At 39.1% G+C, this 22,876-nt stretch overlaps 2 protein-coding genes across 17 annotated transcripts; both read right to left on the reverse strand.

Annotated features, from left to right (window-relative positions):
* Positions 1-1,450: 1,450 nt before the first annotated feature.
* On the reverse strand, positions 1,451-2,481 carry LOC102116077 (uncharacterized). 14 transcript variants are annotated; one of them, XM_065531552.1, is made up of 3 exons: positions 2,138-2,481; positions 2,018-2,077; positions 1,451-1,957 (listed from the first exon to the last, which is right to left on the reverse strand). In XM_065531552.1, exons 1-3 carry the CDS (start codon positions 2,422-2,424, stop codon positions 1,687-1,689), a joined length of 618 nt encoding a protein of 205 aa, XP_065387624.1. In that variant the 5' UTR covers positions 2,425-2,481; the 3' UTR covers positions 1,451-1,686. The 14 variants fall into 14 exon arrangements, with proteins under 14 accessions (XP_065387624.1, XP_065387623.1, XP_065387617.1 ...); XM_065531551.1 differs by having other exon boundaries at positions 1,451-2,152; positions 2,273-2,481; XM_065531545.1 differs by having other exon boundaries at positions 1,451-2,221; positions 2,267-2,481.
* Positions 2,482-7,734: 5,253 nt separating this feature from the next.
* On the reverse strand, positions 7,735-8,355 carry LOC102115183 (uncharacterized). Of its 3 annotated transcripts, XM_065531560.1 has the most exons (3): positions 8,104-8,355; positions 7,875-8,028; positions 7,735-7,820 (listed from the first exon to the last, which is right to left on the reverse strand). In XM_065531560.1, exons 1-3 carry the CDS (start codon positions 8,293-8,295, stop codon positions 7,735-7,737), a joined length of 432 nt encoding a protein of 143 aa, XP_065387632.1. In that variant the 5' UTR covers positions 8,296-8,355. The 3 variants fall into 3 exon arrangements, with proteins under 3 accessions (XP_065387632.1, XP_065387631.1, XP_005584190.1); XM_065531559.1 differs by having other exon boundaries at positions 7,735-7,984; positions 8,045-8,355; XM_005584133.4 differs by having other exon boundaries at positions 7,735-8,355.
* Positions 8,356-22,876: the final 14,521 nt, after the last annotated feature.

Raw genomic sequence — 22,876 nt, forward strand, 5'->3', positions numbered from 1 at the left:
TGTTTCAAAGGTAAACTATGAACTATGTTCCTCTCAAAGTTTGTTCATCCTGTGCCCCGGATTGAACAAGAACAGCTTGGAGGATAGAAGCAAGATGGAGTCAGTTAGGTCAGATCTTTTTCACTGTCTCAGTTGGGCACATGTCTTCAGAACCTCCTGAGGCTGTGTCACAGGTGTACATCCCCAACCTTGGCAAAATAAACTTTCTAAATTAACTGAGACCTGTCTCAGATTTTCGGGGTTCACAAGGCCATACCGACTTGTCCCTTGTTTGAAGCCCAGCAGGCACCTTTCACAGCAGGCTCTTTTCACTTGCACCTTTGTGCATCAGCACCTAACTCTTTTGCAAGATAAGGAGCCCTACAGAATACCAGCAGACCACCAGAGGGTTACCAGTCCCTGATACCTAGTACAGCCTGGAAAGAGAGCAAAAGCCTGATGTAGCTTCCCCAATCTCCAGCCAATTTGCACCAAAAGCCCAAGAAACTCTTAACTACAAGTTCCTTCCTGGGGTGGGGTGTGTGGGAGGGTGGGCAGGGACTTCTCTGGGGTCCTGCATGCACAGCTAGGCTCGAGGTTCAGCTTATAGTAACCTTTGCCTCATTTTAACAGTAAAAACAGCCACAACAAGAAAAACACCCCTAGGTGGAGATTTTATATGCTAATCATCCATGCGATCGGTGTTAGCCCATGTGGATACTGAGCACGTGTGCCAACCGCAGGTCTGCTTTTGCATACTTGACCTCACCAGTATTTTATGATTATATATGTATAGCTCTCATGAAAGGAATTCCTCTTACAGCACTAGATGCTGTCTCTCCCACTGAGAAGCCCACTCTGTCTTTCAGACAGATACCAGGTTACTGTGATATCCTAAGTTCTAAAATCATGGATGAACTTACAAACAGCAATACTGGGGGCTTTACCTATCCGAAAGCATTCCATTTATCAAATTGAAACAGTGAAAAGCTTCTATTTTATTGTAGTTGATCTGTGACATTGGAGCAGTTTGGCACTATGAGTTCACACCTGAAGTCTTACTTTGGAATCATGCTTTGAGAATCCCCTTCTACTGCATTCCCACCTCACCCCCATGAATCAGAAAACTCAGTGAAAGTAATCACAAAAAATACAAAAAACAATAATAAAAGATTTCTACATGAAAAGTTTAATAAAATATATTTTGTGAACACAATAAAGAACTAATAAAATAGAAAAATGCTGGCAAACGTGATCAAACAGAAAGGCAAAGAGAGAGCAGGGAGAAAGCAGGAGAGCATGGGAGGTGGAGCCTCCTACCTTTGCAAGAGGAAAGAATGACTGAATGGCTGACAGACAAATAATATGTTTGATAGGGAGATAATGTCTACCTCATTGGGAAGGATACTCTATCGGCTCAAAATGATTTAAAAAATGAGGAATTTAGAGGATTGGAATAATTTCTTAGCTAGTGAATTACAAATTAATTCACATTTGGTGCCATGACTGGAAGAAAAAGAAAGCAAGGGAGGGAGTTTACAATGAACCAGAATGTTCTCACAGAGTCAGCGGGATGGTGATGGGCTCATTGGAAACAACCCTGCTGAATGACATCAACCCCACTCCATGTGTCCTCATAGCCACACAGAAGAAGGGTCTACATCTGTGGGCCAGCGGTGAAGGGGGAGGTGAGCCAGGGCAGGGGGCTCAGCAGCAAGAGGAGGCGCAGCACAAGGGGCGGGGGCAGGTGGAGATGACACAGGTTGGGCGATAGCAAGTGGTGTGGCAGGAGACTCGGCCACAGACTGGACGCAGGCAGCAGCAGGGGCGGCAGCAGCTGGATTCACAGCAAGAGGGGCGGCAGCAGCTGGAGATGCAGCAGCTGGGGCGGCAGCAGGTGGGCTGGCAGCACACAGACTGGCAACACTGGGGCCTGCAGCAGCTGGACACACAGCAGCTGGGGCGGCAGCAGGTGGTCCTGCAGCAGGTGGTCTGACAGCAGCTGGGGCGGCAGCAGGTGGGCTGACAGCACACAGACTGGCAGCACTGGGGCCTGCAGCAGCTGGACACACAGCAGCTGGGGCGGCAGCAGGTGGTCCTGCAGCAGGTGGTCTGACAGCAGCTGGGGCGGCAGCAGGTGGGCTGGCAGCACACAGACTGGCAGCACTGGGGCCTGCAGCAGCTGGACACACAGCAGCTGGGGCGACAGCACGTGGTCCTGCAGCAGGTGGTCTGACAGCAGCTGGGGCGGCAGCAGGTGGGCTGGCAGCACACAGACTGGCAGCACTGGGGCCTGCAGCAGCTGGACACACAGCAGCTGGGGCGACAGCACGTGGTCCTGCAGCAGGTGGTCTGACAGCAGCTGGGTCTGCAGCAGGACTCCTGGCAGAGGTCTTGGCCACAGCCCTGGTCAGAGCACACAGAGCCACAACAGGAGTTGACCATGGTGTCAGAGGGTGAAGGATCTACTTGGGTTTCCAGGAGAGTGAAGTTCTTGTGTTTGGAAGTCTCCTGGGTCCATATCCCCTTTATACCCTCCTGAAGGCCCATTGCCACCACGTCATTATTTCCTTGTTATTATTTACCTGCTGGAAAAATTCATCATGTAATTACATAATTGTGTGTGTCTAGTTAAATACTCCAAAACTGAGAAAATAACCCATTTCCTTTTCCTGCTGTGCTCCTGCGTTTCCTTTGGAAATGCTCGTCATATTTCTTCCTTAGTGAGGGGTCACCTTTGTCCCTGGTCTATGCTGTGTCTTTTACAAAGCACCTTTTACTGGTCACAGGACTTTCTGACATTTTGTTTTTAATTGTGACTCTCCCTCCTACCTGTCGATTGCTGTCTGCAAATCATGGGGGACGATTTTTATAATGTGAATGTATCTTGTGTTGTCCAAGAATGTCCTGGTCAGGTGAAATGTTGGAAAGGGATTAGAAGGTAGGACTCATCTGGGGAAGGAAGTCCCATCTGTAATGAAGATGACTCTGATCCCGTGTGTGCATCTTGGATGGTGGGGTAGATGGTCAGATTCCAACAAGTTCTAAATTCTTTGTCAGATCTTATTCCACAGCCTCCAGCGAAAGTACTTACCCATGACTCACTGCCTTTAAAGGGTAAAAACACATTTTGCTGTATGTCTTACAGTATAGGCATTAAGAGTAGGAAGTTTTTATTTACCTCTTCTTTTTGTTTTTTTTTTTTTTTTGTTTGTTTGTTTGTTTGTTTTTGACAGAGTCTCACTCTGGAGTATAGTGGCATGATTTTGGCTCACTGCAACCTCCACCTCCTGGGTTCAAGCGATTCTTCTGCCTCAGCCTTCCTAGTAACTGGGACTACAGGTGTGCGCCACCACACCCAGCTGACTTTTGTACTCTTAGTAGAGACAGGATTTCACCATGTTGGCCAAGATGGTCTGGATCTTTTGACCTTGTGATCCGCCCGCCTTGGCCTCCCAAAGTGTTGGGATTGCAGGCGTGAGCCACCGTGCCCAGCCTGATTAATCTTTGATCATCAAAATTGCATGATGGGCTTTTCATTTACAAAAGCATTTGTTATATATAAAGAATATTTAGAATTATTAAGGCTTCAATAACATGCATCCAAGATGTTCTACTGGGTACTCTGGGTGTAGAACAGACAAACCCTCACCTTTTTCTTGCAGGTACTTGCATAAGACACTTAGATAGGAAACAGAGTTCAGCAGAAATGAGAACAATTACAATTATTTTCATTAAATAACTAAAATAAAAAATGTATAGTATGTGGATAAGTTCCATACACCCTCAGGGTATGTATATTACTTGTGAAGTATTGATTACGTAGGAGGCATTGTATCAAATATCTTATATTTGTTTCATTTTCACGCTTGAATACGACCTTATGAACTAGTTTATATTCTTATTAGTCTTTTAGGGGGATAGTCAAAAGAAGCATTAAAAAGTTAAAGCAAACAAACAGAAAACTTGTCCAAGATTAAAGAGAAAGCCTAGTATGTCTTAGTGTAGCCAAGACAGCGGTAAAGAATAAAATTTGCTAAGCTTGCAGAAACTGTTTTATCTTTGGAACATTTAATCTTTTTTATCCACTCTGCACACTCCTACTCATGTGTCAAGACCCAGTTAAAATATTTCCTCCTCAATAATATCTTTCTTGATAAGCTAACCCATTCATGTATCACTATTTCCTGCCTTGTGCTCATAATTTGATACATTCTACTGTATCATAGTCATTTACTCCTGTCATTCCACCATGTGCAATGCAAATACCCTGAAGCCATGGGCTATGGCATTTATTCTTATTACTATGATACTCAGCACAGAGAACACTGGTGGTAAATATTTGTTGAGTGAATGAAGGCTTTTTGATGACATAGAGTCATATAAGGTCCTTTAAAAATGTACATATCTTTTGACTTCTGGATAAAAGAGAGGAAAGCATTCCAAACAAAGAGATCATAGTTTCATTTCAGGAAGACTAAACTCATTTATGTGGTAGGTAACATGTCACCTGATAAACAACCTATGTGGAAAGTTGTGGAAGTTAACAGTCAATTTGTAGAATGAGACTTGTTTATAGATAACCAGGACTACAGTGTTTAACATGCATGCCTATATTCACACAGTAAAAAGACAGGAAGGTGGTAAACACCAAATGGTAGGACTGATTCTCCTTTACCTCCTGACTTCCTCGTTTTACTCTTATTAATTGAAATAACTATTATTTCCAGTTTGATATCAGCCAGCCAAAAATATTTGCTGATCATCTGTTGTCTTAGCTTAAATTCTACCCAATGCCAACCTTGAGAAAAAGACTTGAGTGCACATAATTTATCTGGGGGATGATCCCAGGAAGCACAAGTGAGGAAATGGTGAAAGTAAGACAGGAAAGATAGAAAATCCCAAGAATGTTTGTGTTAATGGTAGGGCCCCCACTGTGGGCAGCTGGGGACGAACACCGGGGAAAGGCCTGAAGCTGGAGGCACTTGGCCACCATGATTGCACACCTACAAAATCCTGGAGAGTCAGCTGGGTATTAGTATTAATCATGAGATCAGATAAAATACAAACTTATACTAACTTGTAGACTTTTTATACACTAGCAATAATTCTTTTTAAAATTTAATGGAGAGAAATCACACACTGGGGCCTATTGTGGAGTGTGGATGTGGGGGAGGGATAGTATTTGGAGAAATACCTAACGTAAATGACGAGTTAATGGGTGCAGCACACCAACATGGCACATGTATACATATGTAACCAACCTGCACGTTGTGCACATGTACCCTAGAACTTAAAGTATAATAAAAAAAAAAAGAAAAATGTGCTCACAATTCTCAAGAGTAAATAGAAAATTATGTAAATAAATCTGCCAAGCCTATATGAAGGAAAGTGTTAACATTTCCTGAAAGATATAAAATAATGTTTGAATAAATGTCAGAACAAGTGAGGTGCAACCAAAGCCAGGTTTTCAAATAAATACATACATGTGTTACACATGCATTTAATGAGGTTGTATCTCAATTTGTAACATTAGGTATTGAATGGAATCAGCAAAGACCATGATGGGAAACTTACTTTTGGTCACATTCTTTCGTATCGTCTAAATGTTTAAAGAGCATATATTTGTGTGTAAATGATACAAAAATCCTTAGAAAATAATAAATATGATTTATAAAAATTCATAATTTTTTCTACAGATTCTGTCAAATATATTTTCTGCTCTTTTGTTTACATTCTTATTTCATTCATGAACTAAAATATTAAAAGTACATTTCAGTCAGTCATCTGAGCTCTCAAATTAGCTATCATGAATTTCACATTGTTCTGGGGGACAGGCTGCGTTCCCCAGGAAGCAGACACTGAGATGGAGAGCAACATGCAGGAGGTTTATTGAAGCATGTTCTTGGGATTAACACTGGGGAGAGGAGGGGAGGGAAGGGGAGGGAAAGGGAGGAGAGGAGAGGGGAGGGGAGGGGAGGCAAGGGGAAAGGGAGGGAAAGGGAAAGGGTAGGGGAAACTGAAGGAAAGGGAAAGGGAAGGGGAAAGGAAAGGAAAGGGAAAGGGAAGGGAAGGAAAGGGAAAGGAAGGGAAAGGAACGGATGCGAAGGGAAGGGAAGGGAAGGGAAGGGAAAGGAAATGGAGAGAAAGATCAGTGTTGACACTAAGATAAATGAAACTGCAGGGCAATCTCAGTGGAAGTCTCAGACGAACCTACAGGGAGTTCTGGAGATGAGATGACCCACTAAAGGCACCCCTAGTTGGGGAGAAATGCGAGTCTTTATAGTTCCATCCTAAAAACTGGGCATGACTTTGGATGAAAAGAAACAAAAATCAGTCTCCAGCATACCTATGAGTTTTCACCAGGTGTGCTTCCTTCATTTCCATCACCTGCCTGGCCCTGAAGGTGGTCCCCTCTACATGGCAGCATGAACTCCCCACTGAAACTCTGCCAGTCAGAATGAAGCACATCCACTGTGTTTGTGTTGAGGTTTCATTGCACATGACTCAGTAAAAAATACATGGACTATGCTAAATCACCTATTAGCTGCTTTTACTGGCAAAAAGAAGAAGAAGGAGAAGGAGAAGAAGAAGAAATTGAAAGACAGTCTTTTAAAAGATCACAGCTCTCTTCACAATAGTAAAGACATGGAATCAGTCTAGGTGCCCATCAATAGTGCATTGGATAAAGAACATGTGACATCTTCACACCATGGAATACTACACAGCCATAAAAAAGAATGAAATTATGTCCTTTGCAGCAACATGGAGGTGGCTGGAGGACTTATCTTAAGCAAATTATTCCAGGAACAGAAAACCAATATTGCATGTTCTCACTTACAAATGGAAGCTAAACATTGGGTACACATGGACACAAAGATGAGAACAATTGGGGACTCCAAAAGGGGGGAGAGAGGGAGAAAGAAAGGGCTAAAAATGACCCATTGCTCACTACCTGGTGACAGAATCATTTGTACCCCAAACCTCAGCATCACACAACATGTAACAAATATGAATATGTACTCTTTGATTCTAAAATAAAAGTTGAAATTGTTTTTTAAAAGAGAATGAATTGTGTTCAATCTTTCCAGAACGTTTCCCCTGTTGTTACATTCATGGATATTTCATGACTTCAGCTTCACTCTTTTTGTCTAAAGACTACAAAATGACTAACTGATTTGACTAAACCTGAAAAGACTTTTCTAGAAAAAAACTAGGCAGTGATCGATGTCAGTTGACCTCTGTTGGAAGTTTGACTAATCTGTGCTGTCTGCCCTACAGGAGTAGTTAAATGTAATCACCCAGAACCCAAATATAAACCCCTTTTTAAAAAGAGAATAACAGCCATATTCAGTTTTCGATGCCAATAAAATAGAGGTTTATTTTGGTATATGGAAATAACAAGGTGCAAAAAGGTTTGCGAAAGACTTTAAGAGAGAGACTTCACTGGACTTCAAGGTCGGAGGCATTAAGATCTGTGGCCCTACAAATGATGGAGGCAGTCTTCAAATTCCTTAGGCACGATGAATAAATGTCCTGAAGTCAAAGAGGTAGGGGGATGTTGGAGGGCAATTTGTCAATTTATTAGGAGATTGTCAATGAATTCATTTGGAAGGCAGGGAGTCTGGACAAAAGGTAGAATGAAAATACAGAATTTCTAAGGATGAGGCTTGCTTATGGGACACATGTTTGAAAAGAGAGCCCTCATCTGTAGGAAAGGAGGTAATAAGGAACTGGTGTGTTCATGGCAGAGCTTTAGCAGCAAGAGGAGGCACAACACAAGGGGCGGGGGCAGGTGGAGATGACACAGGTTGGGCGATAGCAAGTGGTGTGGCAGGAGACTCGGCCACAGACTGGACGCAGGCAGCAGCAGGGGCGGCAGCAGCTGGATTCACAGCAGCTGGGGCGGCAGCAGCTGGAGATGCAGCAGCTGGGGCGACAGCAGGTGGGCTGGCAGCACACAGACTGGCAGCACTGGGGTCTGCAGCAGCTGGACACACAGCAGCTGGGGCGGCAGCAAGTGGTCCTGCAGCAGGTGGGCTGGCAGCACACAGACTGGCAGCACTGGGGTCTGCAGCAGCTGGACACACAGCAGCTGGGGCGGCAGCAGCTGGAGATGCAGCAGCTGGGGCGGCAGCAGGTGGGCTGGCAGCACACAGACTGGCAGCACTGGGGTCTGCAGCAGCTGGACACGCAGCAGCTGGGGCGGCAGCAGGTGGTCCTGCAGCAGGTGGTCTGGCAGCAGCTGGGGCGGCAGCAGGTCTCCAGTCCACAGCCCTGGTCAGAGCAGACGGAACCACAACAGGAGCTGACCATGGTGTCAGAGGGTGGAGGTTCTCGGTGGGTTTCTAGGAGAGTGAGTTTTCTGAGTTTGATCTCTCCTTGCTCTCTCTTTTGCTTTTTATACCCTGCTGAGAGCTACTATGACCATGTGAATAATCTTGTGGTTTGCACATTACTAATAGAGAATCAGCTCTTTTTCAGTAAATTAGATAGTTGTGCTTATCTGGTAAATATTTCTATAAATAGAAAGGCACCATTTCCTTTTCCTGTTGTATTCTGAGCTATCCAATTTGGTTAAGCCAAGTGAATCAGCTCTCATTCTCCTTCCTTCATCTGATGTGTCTTCTGATGTGTAGACCCATTACATGACATTGTTTGATTGGATTCCATAAGTGTTAATTCTTTATTTATTTGACTCCTGGATAATAAGTTGAGAATAGATTTTATGATGACTAAATCTCCTCTGCTCTCAAAGAGGTTAAAAATAAATCACATAGAATGTGGGCAGGAAAATGGGATGAAAGATTTATGGGGTGATGGGAGGTAACTTTTGTATAATGAGGAACACTGTGATTCCTTTGAATTTTGTGACTAGTCAGTGAGATGGAAAAGATCCCACTGAGATTCCTGTCTGTTTCATGTTATTGAATCTATTCAGCTTGAAACAGATATACTGCAATGATTCATTGCTTTTAAAAGTAAAAACACGTCAGCATGATGGGTCCCTTTATAAATTATTATTGGCATGTTCTTCAAAGATGTGGATCATAGGGAACATTTCTGTTCTATTTTGTTGGTAAGTCAAGATACCCAATGAATATGTTTAACTGAAGTGTTATTGAAAGTATATTTTCTCGTACTCAAAAGCTGTTTTCTCTCACAATGTATGTTGGAGATATTTTGCCTGATACACGGAGAAATGAAATCAAGCTTTAATTTCTGTCCTACAGATGCTTAAACAAGACAAATAAGAAACATGTATAGGAAAGGGTTTAGCAACGATTTAGAGAATTGTGTGATTAGTGAACAAAATAACAATTACGTATTTAATCTGTGCACTCCCAGTGAAAGATGAAACAATACTAATAGTTCTAATTTGTTGAGTGCTTACTACGTGTCAGGAATTTTCTGAGTCCTCTATAATTGTTATCTTGCTTATACTTCACAAGGATTCTATGATGTAGACACACTTTTTCTGAATTCTTTACCTCCAAGGTACTTGAGGCCCAGATAGATTGAAGTCACACGGTCTATAATAGGGAAAGTGCGTCTCTCCTAGAGTGTTCAAGGAACATTTTGCACATGCACATTTTGCAATTAAATCCCTGCTGGTATTTAAAAACAATTATTTATAATTAAAAAGACGCATGGTATGTTCTCACTCCTAAGTGGGAGTTGAACAATGAGAGCACATGGACACAGGGAAGGGAACATCACACACCGGAACCTGTCAGGGGGTGGGGGACAAAGGTAGGGAGAGCATTAGGACAAATACCTAATGCATGCAGGGCTTAAAACCTAGATGACGGATTGATAGGTGCGGCATACCATCATGGCACATGTATAACTATGTAACAAACCTGCACATTCTGCACATGTATTCCAGAACTTAAAGTAAAATTTAAAAAAAAAAGATGCATGATAAGAAACCATCATAAACAAGGTAAAAACACAAATGACTAAATAATAAAAACAGACTCACAATATATATCACAGAAAAAGGGTTAATAATATATAAAAGACTTCTGAGACCGGACACGGTGGCTCACACCTGTAATCCCAGCACTCTGGGATGCCAAGGTGGGCGGATTACTTGAGTTTAAGAGTTTGAGACCAACTTGGTTAACTTGGTAAAACCCCATCTCTACAAAAAAAAAAAAAAAAAAAAAAAAAAAGAAGAAAAAAATTGGCGAGGTGGCATGCATCTGTGGTCCCAGCTACTCAGGAAGCTGAGGTGGGAAGATTGCTTGGGTCCAGGAGGTGGAGGTTGCAGTGAGCCAAAATTGCACCACTGCCCTCCAGTGTGGATGACAGAAGAAGAAGAAGGAAAAAAGACTTCTGAAAATAGATAGAAAACAGACCAACAGCCTAATGGGAAAATAAAATGCAAATATTTCACCACCATATAAATATACTCAATCTCATGCATTATAAGAGAAATGAGATAATATGGTATGACACTTCTCACCTGTTAGATTGTCAAAAATGCAAAATCTGATAGCATTCTCTGGAAGTGAGATGATGTGAAAATAGGCATGCTCGCATTTTTCTTGTGAAGGTTTGGCAATAACTAGCAGACTTATTCTTTGACTCAGCTATCCCAATTCCATAAAATATCTCAAAGATACTCAGGTAAATATATGAAAGATGTTGCACAAGATGATTCATAACAGTTCTATTTGGGAAAACAACTAAAACCTACAACAATACTGGATACAACCCGGGTGTCCTTCAATAGGGTACTGGTGAATAAACTGTGATGCCTTCCCATGGTGGAGTACTATGCAGCTGTCAAAAGGAATAAGGAGTGTCTCTATAGGCTGCTATAAATTAATTGCCAGTAGATATTGTTAAGAGACAATAAAGCAGTGGAGAAAAATGTGTACAATTGTTCTACAACAATATGTTTTAAAAATCCAGGATATAAATATTGAAAGCATATTTGCTTACACTTTAAAAAATGACAGAAGAATAGAGAGAGAGGAGATGAGAAAACAGGAAAGAGGGACTTCTGTCAAAACATCAAACTGTGCATTTTAAGTATATGTCAATTGTAACTTAATGTAGCTGAAAAACAAAGAAAAAAATAATGGAAGAATCAACCATATTTTGTTTTGTTGTTGTTGTTGTTGTTTGAGACGGAGTCTCACTTTGTCACCCAGGCTGGAGTGCAGTGGTGTGATCTCGGCTCACTGCAACCTCCACCTCCCGTGTTCAAGCAATTCTCCACCTCAGCCTCCTGTGTAACTGGATTACAGGCGCCCACTACCACGCTTGGTTAATTTTTGTATTTTTAATAGAGATGGGGTTTCACCATCTTGGCCAGCCTGGTCTTGAACACCTGACTTTGTGATCCACCTACCTCAGCCTCGCAAAGTGTTGGGATTACAGGCACGAGCCACCACACACGGCCTCTATTTGTTTTTTAAAAGTTGACCCATAGAGGATGGAGGGAATAGAACAGAGAAGATAGAAACAGACACTAGATTATTTTTGAATGTATCTTTTACTGTAGCTTTGACTTTGCACCCATGTAAATATTTCACATATTTATAAAAATATTAAATTTAAAAAATCTCTCAAAATCACTAAAACCACCACAGCAACAATGGAATCTAACTGTATGTCCTGGCATAACTTCAGAGAAATTAACTATCCCAAGGCCAAAATGTTTTTTTCAAAAACCTGTTAAGTTTGTTTGCAATAACTATACTGTTGTTATTAGTATTGGCAATATTATTCCAAGATTGTTGTGCAAGCATTATGTAATAAAGAAAATGAGTAATTACACCAAGGAACTATTATTTTTGGCAAGGAAGAAGAGAGATTTGGGGAAAAGATATGAGGTTAAGTAAAATCCTGTAATTATCAGTAGAAACGCTGATATACTTTATTTTTTAAGTAATATTTTCTGGTTGGGGACACTGAAAAAGTTGAGAGAAAATAATCAATTTAGTAATACTCATCATTTTTACATTTCAGTCTTTGGTCCCAAATGCCATGTTCACTACAAGGGAACGGGGGTTCCTTGGAGAAATGGCTGAATATAAGTGTGGGTAAGGAAATACACAAATGAACCTGGAATATCTTATTATATACAAAACAAACAAATCTACTAGATTCACATCAAAAGTAGCCAGAGACCAACTTGAAGCTTGTTATTTGAGCACCAATGGGGATATGAACTGGAACTCACAGGTTCATACTGACAGAAATTTAAAAAAAAAAATACTTTGGTCAACTTTGAATGATGGTACATTAGCAAGATTAAGCAAGAAAAGAGGATAAAAAATCTAAATAAACTCACTAAGAATTGAAATGGGAGCTATTACAACTGACACCACTGAAATACAAAAGATTATTCAAGGCTGCTATGAACACCTTTGCACACACAAACTAGAAAACCTAGAAGAGATGGATGAATTCCTGGGAAAATACAACCCTCCTAACTTAAATTGGGAAGAATTAGCTACCCTGAACAGACCAATAACAACCAGTGAGATTGAATGGTAATTTAAAAATTACCAACAAAAGAAAGTCTAGGACCAGACAGATTCACAGCAGAATTCTACTAGACATTCAAAGAAGAATTGATACCAATCCTTTTGAGGCTATTCCACAAGATAGAGAAAGAAGGAATCCTCCCTAATTCATTCTATGAAGCCAGCATCACCCTTAATACCAAAACCAGAAAATGACACAACCAAAAAAGAAAACTACAGATCAATATCCTTGATGAACATAGATGCTAAAATCCTTAACAAAATACTAGCTAACTGAATCCAACAGCATATCAAAAAGATAATCCACCATAATCAAGTAGGTTTCATACCAGGGATGCAGGTATGGTTTAACATATGCAAGTCAATAAATGTGATACACCATACAAACAAAATTAAAAACAGCAATCACATGATCATCTCAACAGATTCAGAAAAAGCATTTGACAAAATCCAGCATCCTTTTATTATTGAACCCTCAGCAAAATTGGTATACAAGGGACATACCTTAACGTAAAAGTCATCTATGACAAACCCACAACCAACATAATACTGAATGGGGAAATGTTGAAAGTATTCCCTTTGAGAACGGGAACAAGACAAGGATGCCCACTCTCACCACTCTTCTTCAACATAGTCTGGAAGTCCTAGCCAGAGCAATCAGACAAGAGAAAGAAATAAAGGGCATCCAAATCAGTAAAGAGGAAGTCAAACTGTCCCTGTTTGCTGACGATATGGTTGTTTACCTTGAAAACTCTAAGGATTCCTCCAGAAAGCTCCTATAACTGATGACAGAATTCAGCAAAATTTCCAGATACAAGATTAATGTACACAAATCAGCAGCTCTTTTATACGCCAACAGAGACCAAGCGGAGAATCAAATCAAGAACTCAACCCCTTTTACAATAGCTACAAAGAAAATACTTAGGAATATACTTAACAAAGGAGTCAAAAGACCTTTACAAGGAAAACTACGAAACACTGATGAAAGAAATCATAGGCGACAGAAACAAATGGGAACACATCCAATGCTCATGGATAAGTAGAATCTATATTGTGAAAATGATCATACTGCCAAAAGCAGTCTACAAATTCAATGCCATCTGCATCAAAATACCACCATCATTCTTCACAGAGTTGGAAAAAACAATTCTAAAATTCATATGGAACCAAAAAGGAGCCCACATAACCAAAGCAAGACTAAGCAAAAGTAACAAATCTGGAAGCATCACACTATCTGATTTCAAACTATACTGTAAGGCCATAGCACCAAAACAGTGTGGTACTGGTATAAAAATAGGCACAGGGATCAATGGAACATAATAGAGAACCCAGAAACAAACTCAAATACTTATAGCCAACTGATCTTCGACAAAGCAAACAAAAACATAAAATGGGAAAAGGACACCATTTTCAACAAATGGTGCTGGGATAATTGGCCAGCCACATGTAGGAGAATGAAACTGGATCCTCATCTCTCATTTTATACAAAAATCAACTCAAGATGGATTAAAGACTTAAACCTGAGACCTGAAGCTATAAAAACTGTGGAAGATAACATTGGAAAATTCCCTCTAGTTATTGACTTAGGCAAGGATTTCATGACCAAGAACCCAAAAGCAAATGAAACAAAGATAAATGACTAGGACCTAATTAAACTAAAGAGCTTTTGCATGGGAAAAGAAACAGTCAGCGGAGTAAACAGACAACCCACAGAATGGGAGAAAATCTTCACAATCTATACATCTGACAAAGGACCAACATCCAGAATCCACAATGAACTCAAATCAGTAAGAAAAAAAAATCCCATCAAAAAGTGGGATAAGGACATGAATAGGCAATTCTCAAAAGCAGATAGGCAAATGGTCAACAAATATATGAAAAAATGCTCAGAATCACTAATGATCAGGGAAATGCAAATCAAAACCACAATGTGATACCACCTTACTCCTGCAAGAATGGCCAAAATAAAACAAAAAAGAAAAAAACAAAAAAACAAAAACAAAAAAAAACCCAGTAGATATTGGCATGGATGTGGTGATCAGGGAACACTTTCCACTGCTAATGGGAATGTAAAATAGTACAACCTCTATGGAAAACAGTGTGGAGATTTACTAAAAGTAGAACAGATGGCAGAACTACCATTTGATCCAGCAATCCCACTACTGGCTATATATCCAGAGGAAAAAAAGTCATGATTCGAAAAAGATACTTACACACCCATGTTTATAGCAGCACAATTCACAATTTCAAAATCATGGAACCAACCCAAATGCCCACCAATTAACAAGTGCATAAACTGTGGGGGGTGTGTGTGTGTGTGTGTGTGTGTGTGTGTGTGTGTGTATATATGATGGAATACTACTCAGCCATAAAAAGGAATGAATGAGCAGCATTTGCAGTGGCCTAAATGAGATTGGAGACTATTATTCTAAGTGAAGTAACTCAGGAATGGAAAACCAAACATTGTGTGTTGTCACTGATATGTGGGAGCTAAACTATGAGGATGCAAAGGCATGAGAATGATACAATGGATTTTGGGGGAAGAATGGGCAGGGGTTGAGGGATAAAAGACTACAAGTATCATGCAGTGTATACTGCTTGGGTGATGGGTGCACCAAAATCTCACACATCACCACTAAAGAACTTACTCATGTAACCAGATACCACCTGTACCTGAATAACTTATGGAAAAATAAAATAACAAAAATTTAAAAAATCCTGTTGCAACACTATTCAGAAAAAAGATAAGCCTTACTCTTAAGTGTTCATAGGCACTGAAATATAATACAATAAAAGGAAAGGTTTTGGCAAAAATTTGAATTATCATAAGATTAGGGTTCAAAACAAGCATTATGTGTTTCAGTTTCCTCTCCTTCCTTCCTTCCTTTCTTGCCTTTCCTTCCTTCCTTCCTTCCTTCCTTCCTTCCTTTCTTTTCTTCCTTTTGTTGACAGAGTCTCACTCTGTTGCCCTGACTGGAGTACCATGGCATGATCTTGGCTCACTGCAACCTTCACCTCCCAGCTCAAGTGATTCTCATGTCTCAGTCTCCCAAGTAGCTGGGATTACAGGCATGTGCCACCACACCTGGCTAACTATGTATTTTTAGTAGCAATGAGGTTTTGTCAAGTTGGCCTGGCTGGTCTCAAACTCCTGGCGTCGAGTGATCCACTTGCCTCAGCCTCCCAAAGTGCTGGGACTACAGGTGTGAACCACTGTGGTCAGCCAAGTTTCAGGTACTTTCAGTGAAAAATGAGATAACATACACAGCTACTGTATGACAGTGCTTGCCACGTGCCAGATCTTCTGTTGAATGCTTGGTAATTATAGTCTTGATCTTTAGTCTCAAAGAACACGTGAGGTTCTCAGTACTCTCTGTGAGTTTATACAGAAGTGAATTAAAGTGACTGTGTCCTTTAAGAGTCTTACTATAAGCAATAGTAATTCCGCACCTTCGATTGTGCTGTTACATCTCCTTAGAATGTTCCTTTTTCCATATAAATACAATACATTCTTATTCTTCCTTTAAGTTCCAGCCCAGATTCCCTCTCCTTTCTGATGTTTCCCTTAGCCTATTATTTTACTGAAGTCTCATCTCCTCCTTTATGGCTGACATTATGCTGCAAAGCACTCTAACTCAGCACATCCGACTGTAACCTGAAGGTGTTTATCTATGTGTGTCCAGCTGGATGGTTAAACACCCAAGATGAATACTTTATTCATATGGTTTTATCATCATGCTTGAAAATGAGTACATCATCAATTTTTTTTAATTTAGATATTATTTTTAAATTTAATTTTGTTTTGTAATTACACAAAATCTTTTTTTTTTTTGACAGAGTCTCGCTCTGTCGCCAGGCCGGAGTGCAGTGGCACAATCTCGGCTCATGGCAAACTCCACCTCCTGGGTTCAAGCGATTCTTCTGCCTCTGCCTCCCAAGTAGCTAGGATTACAGGTGCACGCCACCACGCCCAGCTAATTTTTGTATTTTTAGTAGAGACGAGGTTTCACCATGTTGGCTAGGATGGTGTCGATCTTTTGAACTCATGATCCACCCACTTTGGCCTCCCAAAGTGCTGGGATTACAGGCGTGATGCAGGCCTGGCCTACACAAAATCTTTATGGTTCCAAAATAAATTCTACAAAATGAGGCATATTGAAGGAGGTTTTTCTTCTATTTCTGTTCCCTCCTTATATTCTCTCCTTTCCCCATAAATCATCATTTTTTAAATTTAAGGTTTTTCTTGACATCTTTATTTTAAATATAAGTGTGTCTGTGTTTACGTATTTATATCTTCTTTATTTATTAGATAAGTGGTCACATACTCTAAATGCTTTGTTTCAATTCACTTTTCATCACTTGTGGTGACATATTGTTTATTGCACAGGAGTATGTTCACATATTCCTCACTCCATTTTCAATGAAAAAGTATCCTGTTTTGTGGATATAATATAGGTTACTTAGCCAGTCTCCTCCTGATGGGCATCTGGGTTGTTTCCAGGCTTTTGCTATTAAAATAATATTCTTGACTTGAAAGCAAGTGATAGTCAATAAATCCCTATAAGATCTACCTTATTATTTCATTTACTTATTCTCTATTCTCATTAATTTTTCTCCACAGGTTCTCTCATTAATTCCATAGTAGATTAGAATATTTGATTATTGGCTTGTCTCATTTTCATTCTTATATTACCTGTAGCTTCTGTATGTGAAGTTTTATCTCTGTATTTATATGTTGATTGCAGCCTTTAGCATAATACCTTTTCCTACTTTGTCTTCTGCAATGCTTTTTATGTAAGTCTAACTTGTGGGATATAAGAATTGTGGCCTCTGCGTTCTTCCATTTGCATTTTCATTACATGCATCCCTGTCTTTACCTTTTCACTTTTAACCTTCTGATGCTTGTTGATTCACTTGCGTCTCTTTATAGATGGCATAATGTTGAGTTTTCCTTTTCATAAGCTAATCTGAAAATCTTTTTTAAAGTGAGTTGAGCCTACTATATGTATGGATATAATCAATATGCTTAACTTTAATTATGTCATTTTTATTATACCTATATATAATAGTGATATATAATAAATTATCTTTATATATTTGTTAAATATTTCTCTCTCTCCTCTCTGTCTCTTTATCTTTCTATCTCTCTGTCTTTCACTTTTAAACTTCTAATCTTTCACCTTTTAAATTCTCTCTTTCTCAGCATGCCTTTTGGTATTTAGGAATATTTGTATTTTGTACTAATGGTTAACCTTTACATACCTCATGAGCTCTATTTTTTAGCTACTGTCAGTGGATTCTCTGCTTACAGAAATATTGAAATTATCTAGTTACTTCTTTATTCCTCACTCCCTGAGCATGAGATTTGAATTCCTGGTTAATACCTATAAGGCAATCAGCAAACTTCTACTTTATGTATTTGCTCTCCTTTTCCTTCCTGTTTTGGCAGTTGTGCTGTATCGACATTGTCAGTACATAGCTGTTATATATCACACTTCCTCTCTTAGGCTTATTGTTCATTCTTGTTCTTAGTTCCAAAGGATATATATAGATCCAGACCTCATGTAGATGTCCTTCCAGTATCTTTAGTCATTTGATTTTATGAAGTTCGCTTGTTAATAAATTCTTCAGGATACACCCATGGGGGAGAATATTCACTGGGTTTTTTAATGCTTATAATAGTTTGTTTGTGGTCTTTATACCCGAAGTTCAGTTTGGCTGAATTTAAAATCTTTGCCTCACATTTTCTTTCCTTGAGTGTTACTCTATTATCTTCCGATATTTTCATCAAAATGTGTGAAAACAAGCTAGTTTTATTTCCTTCTAGTTGACATGGACATTTGCCTGGATGTTCAAATGATTATTTTTCTTTCAATAATTATTATGTTTTTCTTTAAAATTGAAGGCTTTTATACTGCTATGTCTCAATTTTGACCATTATGAGCTTATTTTTCCAGCAGGAGTAGCTATACTTATAGCAGATAAAACAAACTTAAAATCAACAACAGTAAAAACAGAGAAAGGAGGTCATTATATAATAATAAAAGGATCAATTGAATGAGAAGATATAACAATTCTAAATATACATATTAGTAAGACAGTGAGCTTAGTAAATTTGAAAGTCCCTTTGCTACCTGTCCTTTTTTGTACTCTGCTGAAGCTGCTGTGACCATATCCTGAATCATTTCCTACTTTATTTTCTTATGGAGATGTTGGGGCTCAGAAAACCAAACCCCAAAATATGATTCTTTGGTATGTTGACTGGGGAATTCTGGAGAACAGCAGCTATAAGCAGAGGTTTTCTCTGAGGTTCCCATATCTGCCTGAAGACATCCAGGAAAGATATATAACAGGAAAAGAGGCTAAAAGTTGACATCACCCTAGAGAGGCTTTGCCTGAAGGACTTTACCTACATAGCAAGACAGCCTTTGTTCACCATGTATTTCTTCCCCTTACCTTCCCATAGCTTGTGGACACCTCCCCTAAGAAACCCCAAGACCCTATTCTGATGCTATACAAACTTCAATCATTGGCCTTTCTTCAAGTCTTATAGTTTGTGAGGCTCTGCATATGCATAAATAAATTTGTATGCCTTTTCTCCTGTTGATCTGTCTACTGTCACTGTTTTTCCAGAGACTCAAATTCTCAGATCTTTAGAGAGTAGAGGGAAAGCTTAAAACTCACCTATGGAAACATTATTCATGAAATTAGATCATTAAGTTTTTCTGGTTTAATATCTTAAGATGAAGGAAAATATGATTTCCTTTTCCTAGTGTGTTAAGATTTTCCAATCTGAATTTTCTCACAGAATTATCTCGCCTATTTCTTTGTTTGTCTACTGTGTCTTCTCAAGATGGCCCGTCACATGGATTCAGTCACTGGTATGTACCTGTGATCTGTGTATCATGCCATGATCCTGTTTGGGCAAATTGTTCTCATGATGCCAAGATCTCTTTTGATGTCAAAGAGAAGCAGAATTAGAGTAGGGAAATAAAAAAAAAAACAAGCTCATCTTTCTGAGTTAGTTACCTGTGTGCAATGAGGAAGACATATTCTATTTGTGAGTCATAAATATTCATTAGATAGTGGACTCTCTAGACTTCTTCAAAGTATGCACCAGGTATCATTTCCTTTGTTCAATTTGAAACTGTTACCAATGACTTATTGTTTTAAAATATGAATAGGCATTTGGAGCTACTCTGAATAAACTCTCACTGGCCTAATATGGGACAGCTTGGGCACCAAAATGAATATTGGCAGTAATAGATTACAACCCATCAAATAAAACTAAGGACTGATGAGTCCATATTGATATGAATTAAATGGAGAAGTTAAAAAAAAGGAAGATGAGAAAGTTATCCATGACAGTAGAATGTCAATGAGTAAATGCAGAAGAAACAAAGGAGTTTCAAATCACCATTTACAACCATTATAATAAAACTCGATCAAGTAAATATCATCAATGAATACTATAATTATTGGGTGGAAGTTTGATGGGGAGCAGGATATTTGCACACTTCAGAATATTTTCCCAATATCTATTTATTAATTTCAAAGGGAAAATGTTAACTTTACTGTGGAGAAACTTGAGAACATACCCTTAATCACAGGATCAAAGTTAGCAGCATTGATAATGGACAAACTAGCATGTGTCTCCTGAAGTCACACACTGAAAGGACACATTACTTATGCAGTATTTCTGTTAAAATGCAAAACCTGAATATAAGCATGAGGAAACATCAGATAAACTCAGACTAAGAAATACTCCACATAATGACTGGCCTGCTGTCTTCAAAAATATTAGCGCCATCTAATATAAAGACAGTCTGAGCAAGTGTTTCAGGTCTAAATAAACTAAGGGGATATGATAGCTAAATGCAATGTACGAACATGGATAAAAATTGCTCAATAGGATATTATTGGAAAAATGGCAACATTTGGATATAGCATGTATATTAGGTAATAATATTGCATCAACATCTAGTTTAATTGATATCTTTACTGTGGTTATACATGAAAATGTCCTTAGTCTTAGGACATAAGTCTATCTCTATCCGTGTAATCTCTCTAGAGAGAGAAATCCAGCATGGTCAAATGTTGAATCTAGGTGAAGACTATATGGCATAAGGAATTCTTTACTCTTATAACTATTCTATAAATTTGAAATATTTTCAAAAATGAAAAAATGTTTAAAAATAAAATGAATTAGGATTGGAAAAGTATGTTTTCTTTGGGATGTTAAAAGAAAAATTTAGACAAATTAAATTTAACAGATTTTCATTCATCAAAGAACAATTCATGAATTGGGCAGCTCCCAGACCAGCACAGGTTCAGAGCAACTCCTTGGCTGCCATTTGGTTAAATAACATTTATGGATAGAAAAAGGAAAGTGATTTGAGTAGTTGCAACTGAGACCATATGACGTTCTATTAAATATCTGAATATTAATTTAATATTAATATTAAATATCTGAATATTATGATCACACACTTCAATTATTAAAAGTAACCCTAATCTAAAAAAAAAAAAAGAGAAAAAAAAGGAAAAGGAAAGTGATGTACCTAAAACCAAAGTGAGGGACAGAAATAGCTGGGTTGGTTAGAGCTCAATGTTTGCCTTAGTTGAACATGGTTTAAACAGTTGGCCCCTGTGATTGACCAGAACTGGGCTGCTGTGGACTTGGATACTTGTTGGAATGGTATGTCACAGTTTGTTTACATATTCGGTTAGGTTACAATTTACTATGCATGGAGAAACCTTTATGCCAAACCCAAAATATGTAAAGGGTCAGCTTTAGACTAAACTTAATTTAACAACTGTTACTATAATAAGAGTGAGGAGTTTGGGTCTTTTGGAGGAAACGCTGAAGTATACAGTAAAATTTACTTCATAGGAGCGTCTACTATAAAAAACCATTTAAAAATATTTCTAACACAGTAAATCTTTCATCTCCTTGGGTCTTTGAAAATAAAGAATTTCTGGCAATGTAGCTGACTGAATTGATACTGACAGACCCACTTCCTGGTACAAGTAAATATAAATGCTTCAAAAATTAAAAAAAAAATCAATCATGTAGTTGAACTTGAGAAAAGTAGAGAAAAATTCTCATTTGTCAGAAACTAAGAGGGAGTTCAAATGGCAAACACTAGCTGATGTCCTGTGGCCTGTGGGAAGGTTTGGCATCTGGTTAGATGCCCTCAGAATTGGAGGCTGGTGGTTAAAACTCAGGCAGGTACAAGAAATGGGACCTGAAATTATCACAAGGCAGGATCTAGGAAGTAAGACCCTTATATAAAATTTACATTCTTAAGAATGCTATTTGGGCAGATTGTTCTCATGATGCCAAGACCTCTTTTGATGTCAAAAGAGAAGAATGTAAACTTAAAGTTACATTCTGAAAGCATTCTTGTGCATAAGATGGAAACAAGACAATCTTAGTCTGCCCACAGGAATTTTATGTGGTAATAGAGTCATGAACAACTAAACTATGCAATATCACCAAGCTTCCTAATTCACACTATATGCATAGTGGAGGAATCTCAAGGTGAGAAACTGCTGATACCAAATAGTGCATGTCCTTGAAATAATCAGAAACAAGAGCAAAAGGAAGAGCACATAGAAAGAACCCCCCAAAAGAAAAAATACACAAAAAAGCATTAAGCGTAAGGAAAAATAAACCTCTAAGAAACCACACACAGATTGCATGGGATGCCCCACAGGGGTCAATTTCTGCATAAGATAAATGCACAAGCAAATATTACAAAATATGTAAGAAAATAATTTATCATGAGTAGTATAGTAGACACAGGAAAAGGGACTATAGCCTCAGGAATTGAGATAACTGAAGATTCTGAAGGAGACTATGTATAAACGGGTTTAGAAGGTAAACAAAAAATGGAAATCGGCAGGTGAGGGGCAAGGGGAGGGAGAGCATTAGGACAAATACCTAATGCATGTGGGACTTAAAATCTGGATGATGGGCTGGGTGCAGTGGCTCACGCCTGTAATCCCAGCACTTTGGGAGGCCGAGACAGGCAGATCACAAGATCAGAAGATCGAAACCATCCTGGCAAACATGGTGAAACCCTGTCACTACTAAAAATACAAAAATTATCTGGGGGTGGTGGTGCGTGCCTGTAGTCCCAGCCACTTGGGAGGCTGAAGCAGGAGAATTGCTTGAACCCAGGAAGTGGAGGTTGCAGTGAGCTGAGATCGGGCCACTGCACTCCAGCCTGGTGATGAAGCGAGACTCTGTCTCAAAAAAAAAAAAAAACCTAGATCTAGGTGTACATGTGGTGTATATGTGCCACATTTTCTTAATCCAGTCTGTCATTTTCTTAATCCAGTCTGTCATTGCTGGACACTTGGGTTGGTTCCAAGTCTTTGCTATT

The sequence above is a fragment of the Macaca fascicularis genome, chromosome 16, assembly GCF_037993035.2.
Source record: "Macaca fascicularis isolate 582-1 chromosome 16, T2T-MFA8v1.1".
Lineage (NCBI taxonomy): Eukaryota > Metazoa > Chordata > Mammalia > Primates > Cercopithecidae > Macaca > Macaca fascicularis.

Coding starts and splice junctions, on each gene's coding strand:
- LOC102115183 (XM_005584133.4), bottom strand. CDS start 8,295: ATGGTCAGCTCCTGTTGTGGTTCCGTCTGCTCTGACCAGGGCTGTGGA.
- LOC102116077 (XM_005584136.4), bottom strand. CDS start 2,424: ATGGTCAACTCCTGTTGTGGCTCTGTGTGCTCTGACCAGGGCTGTGGC.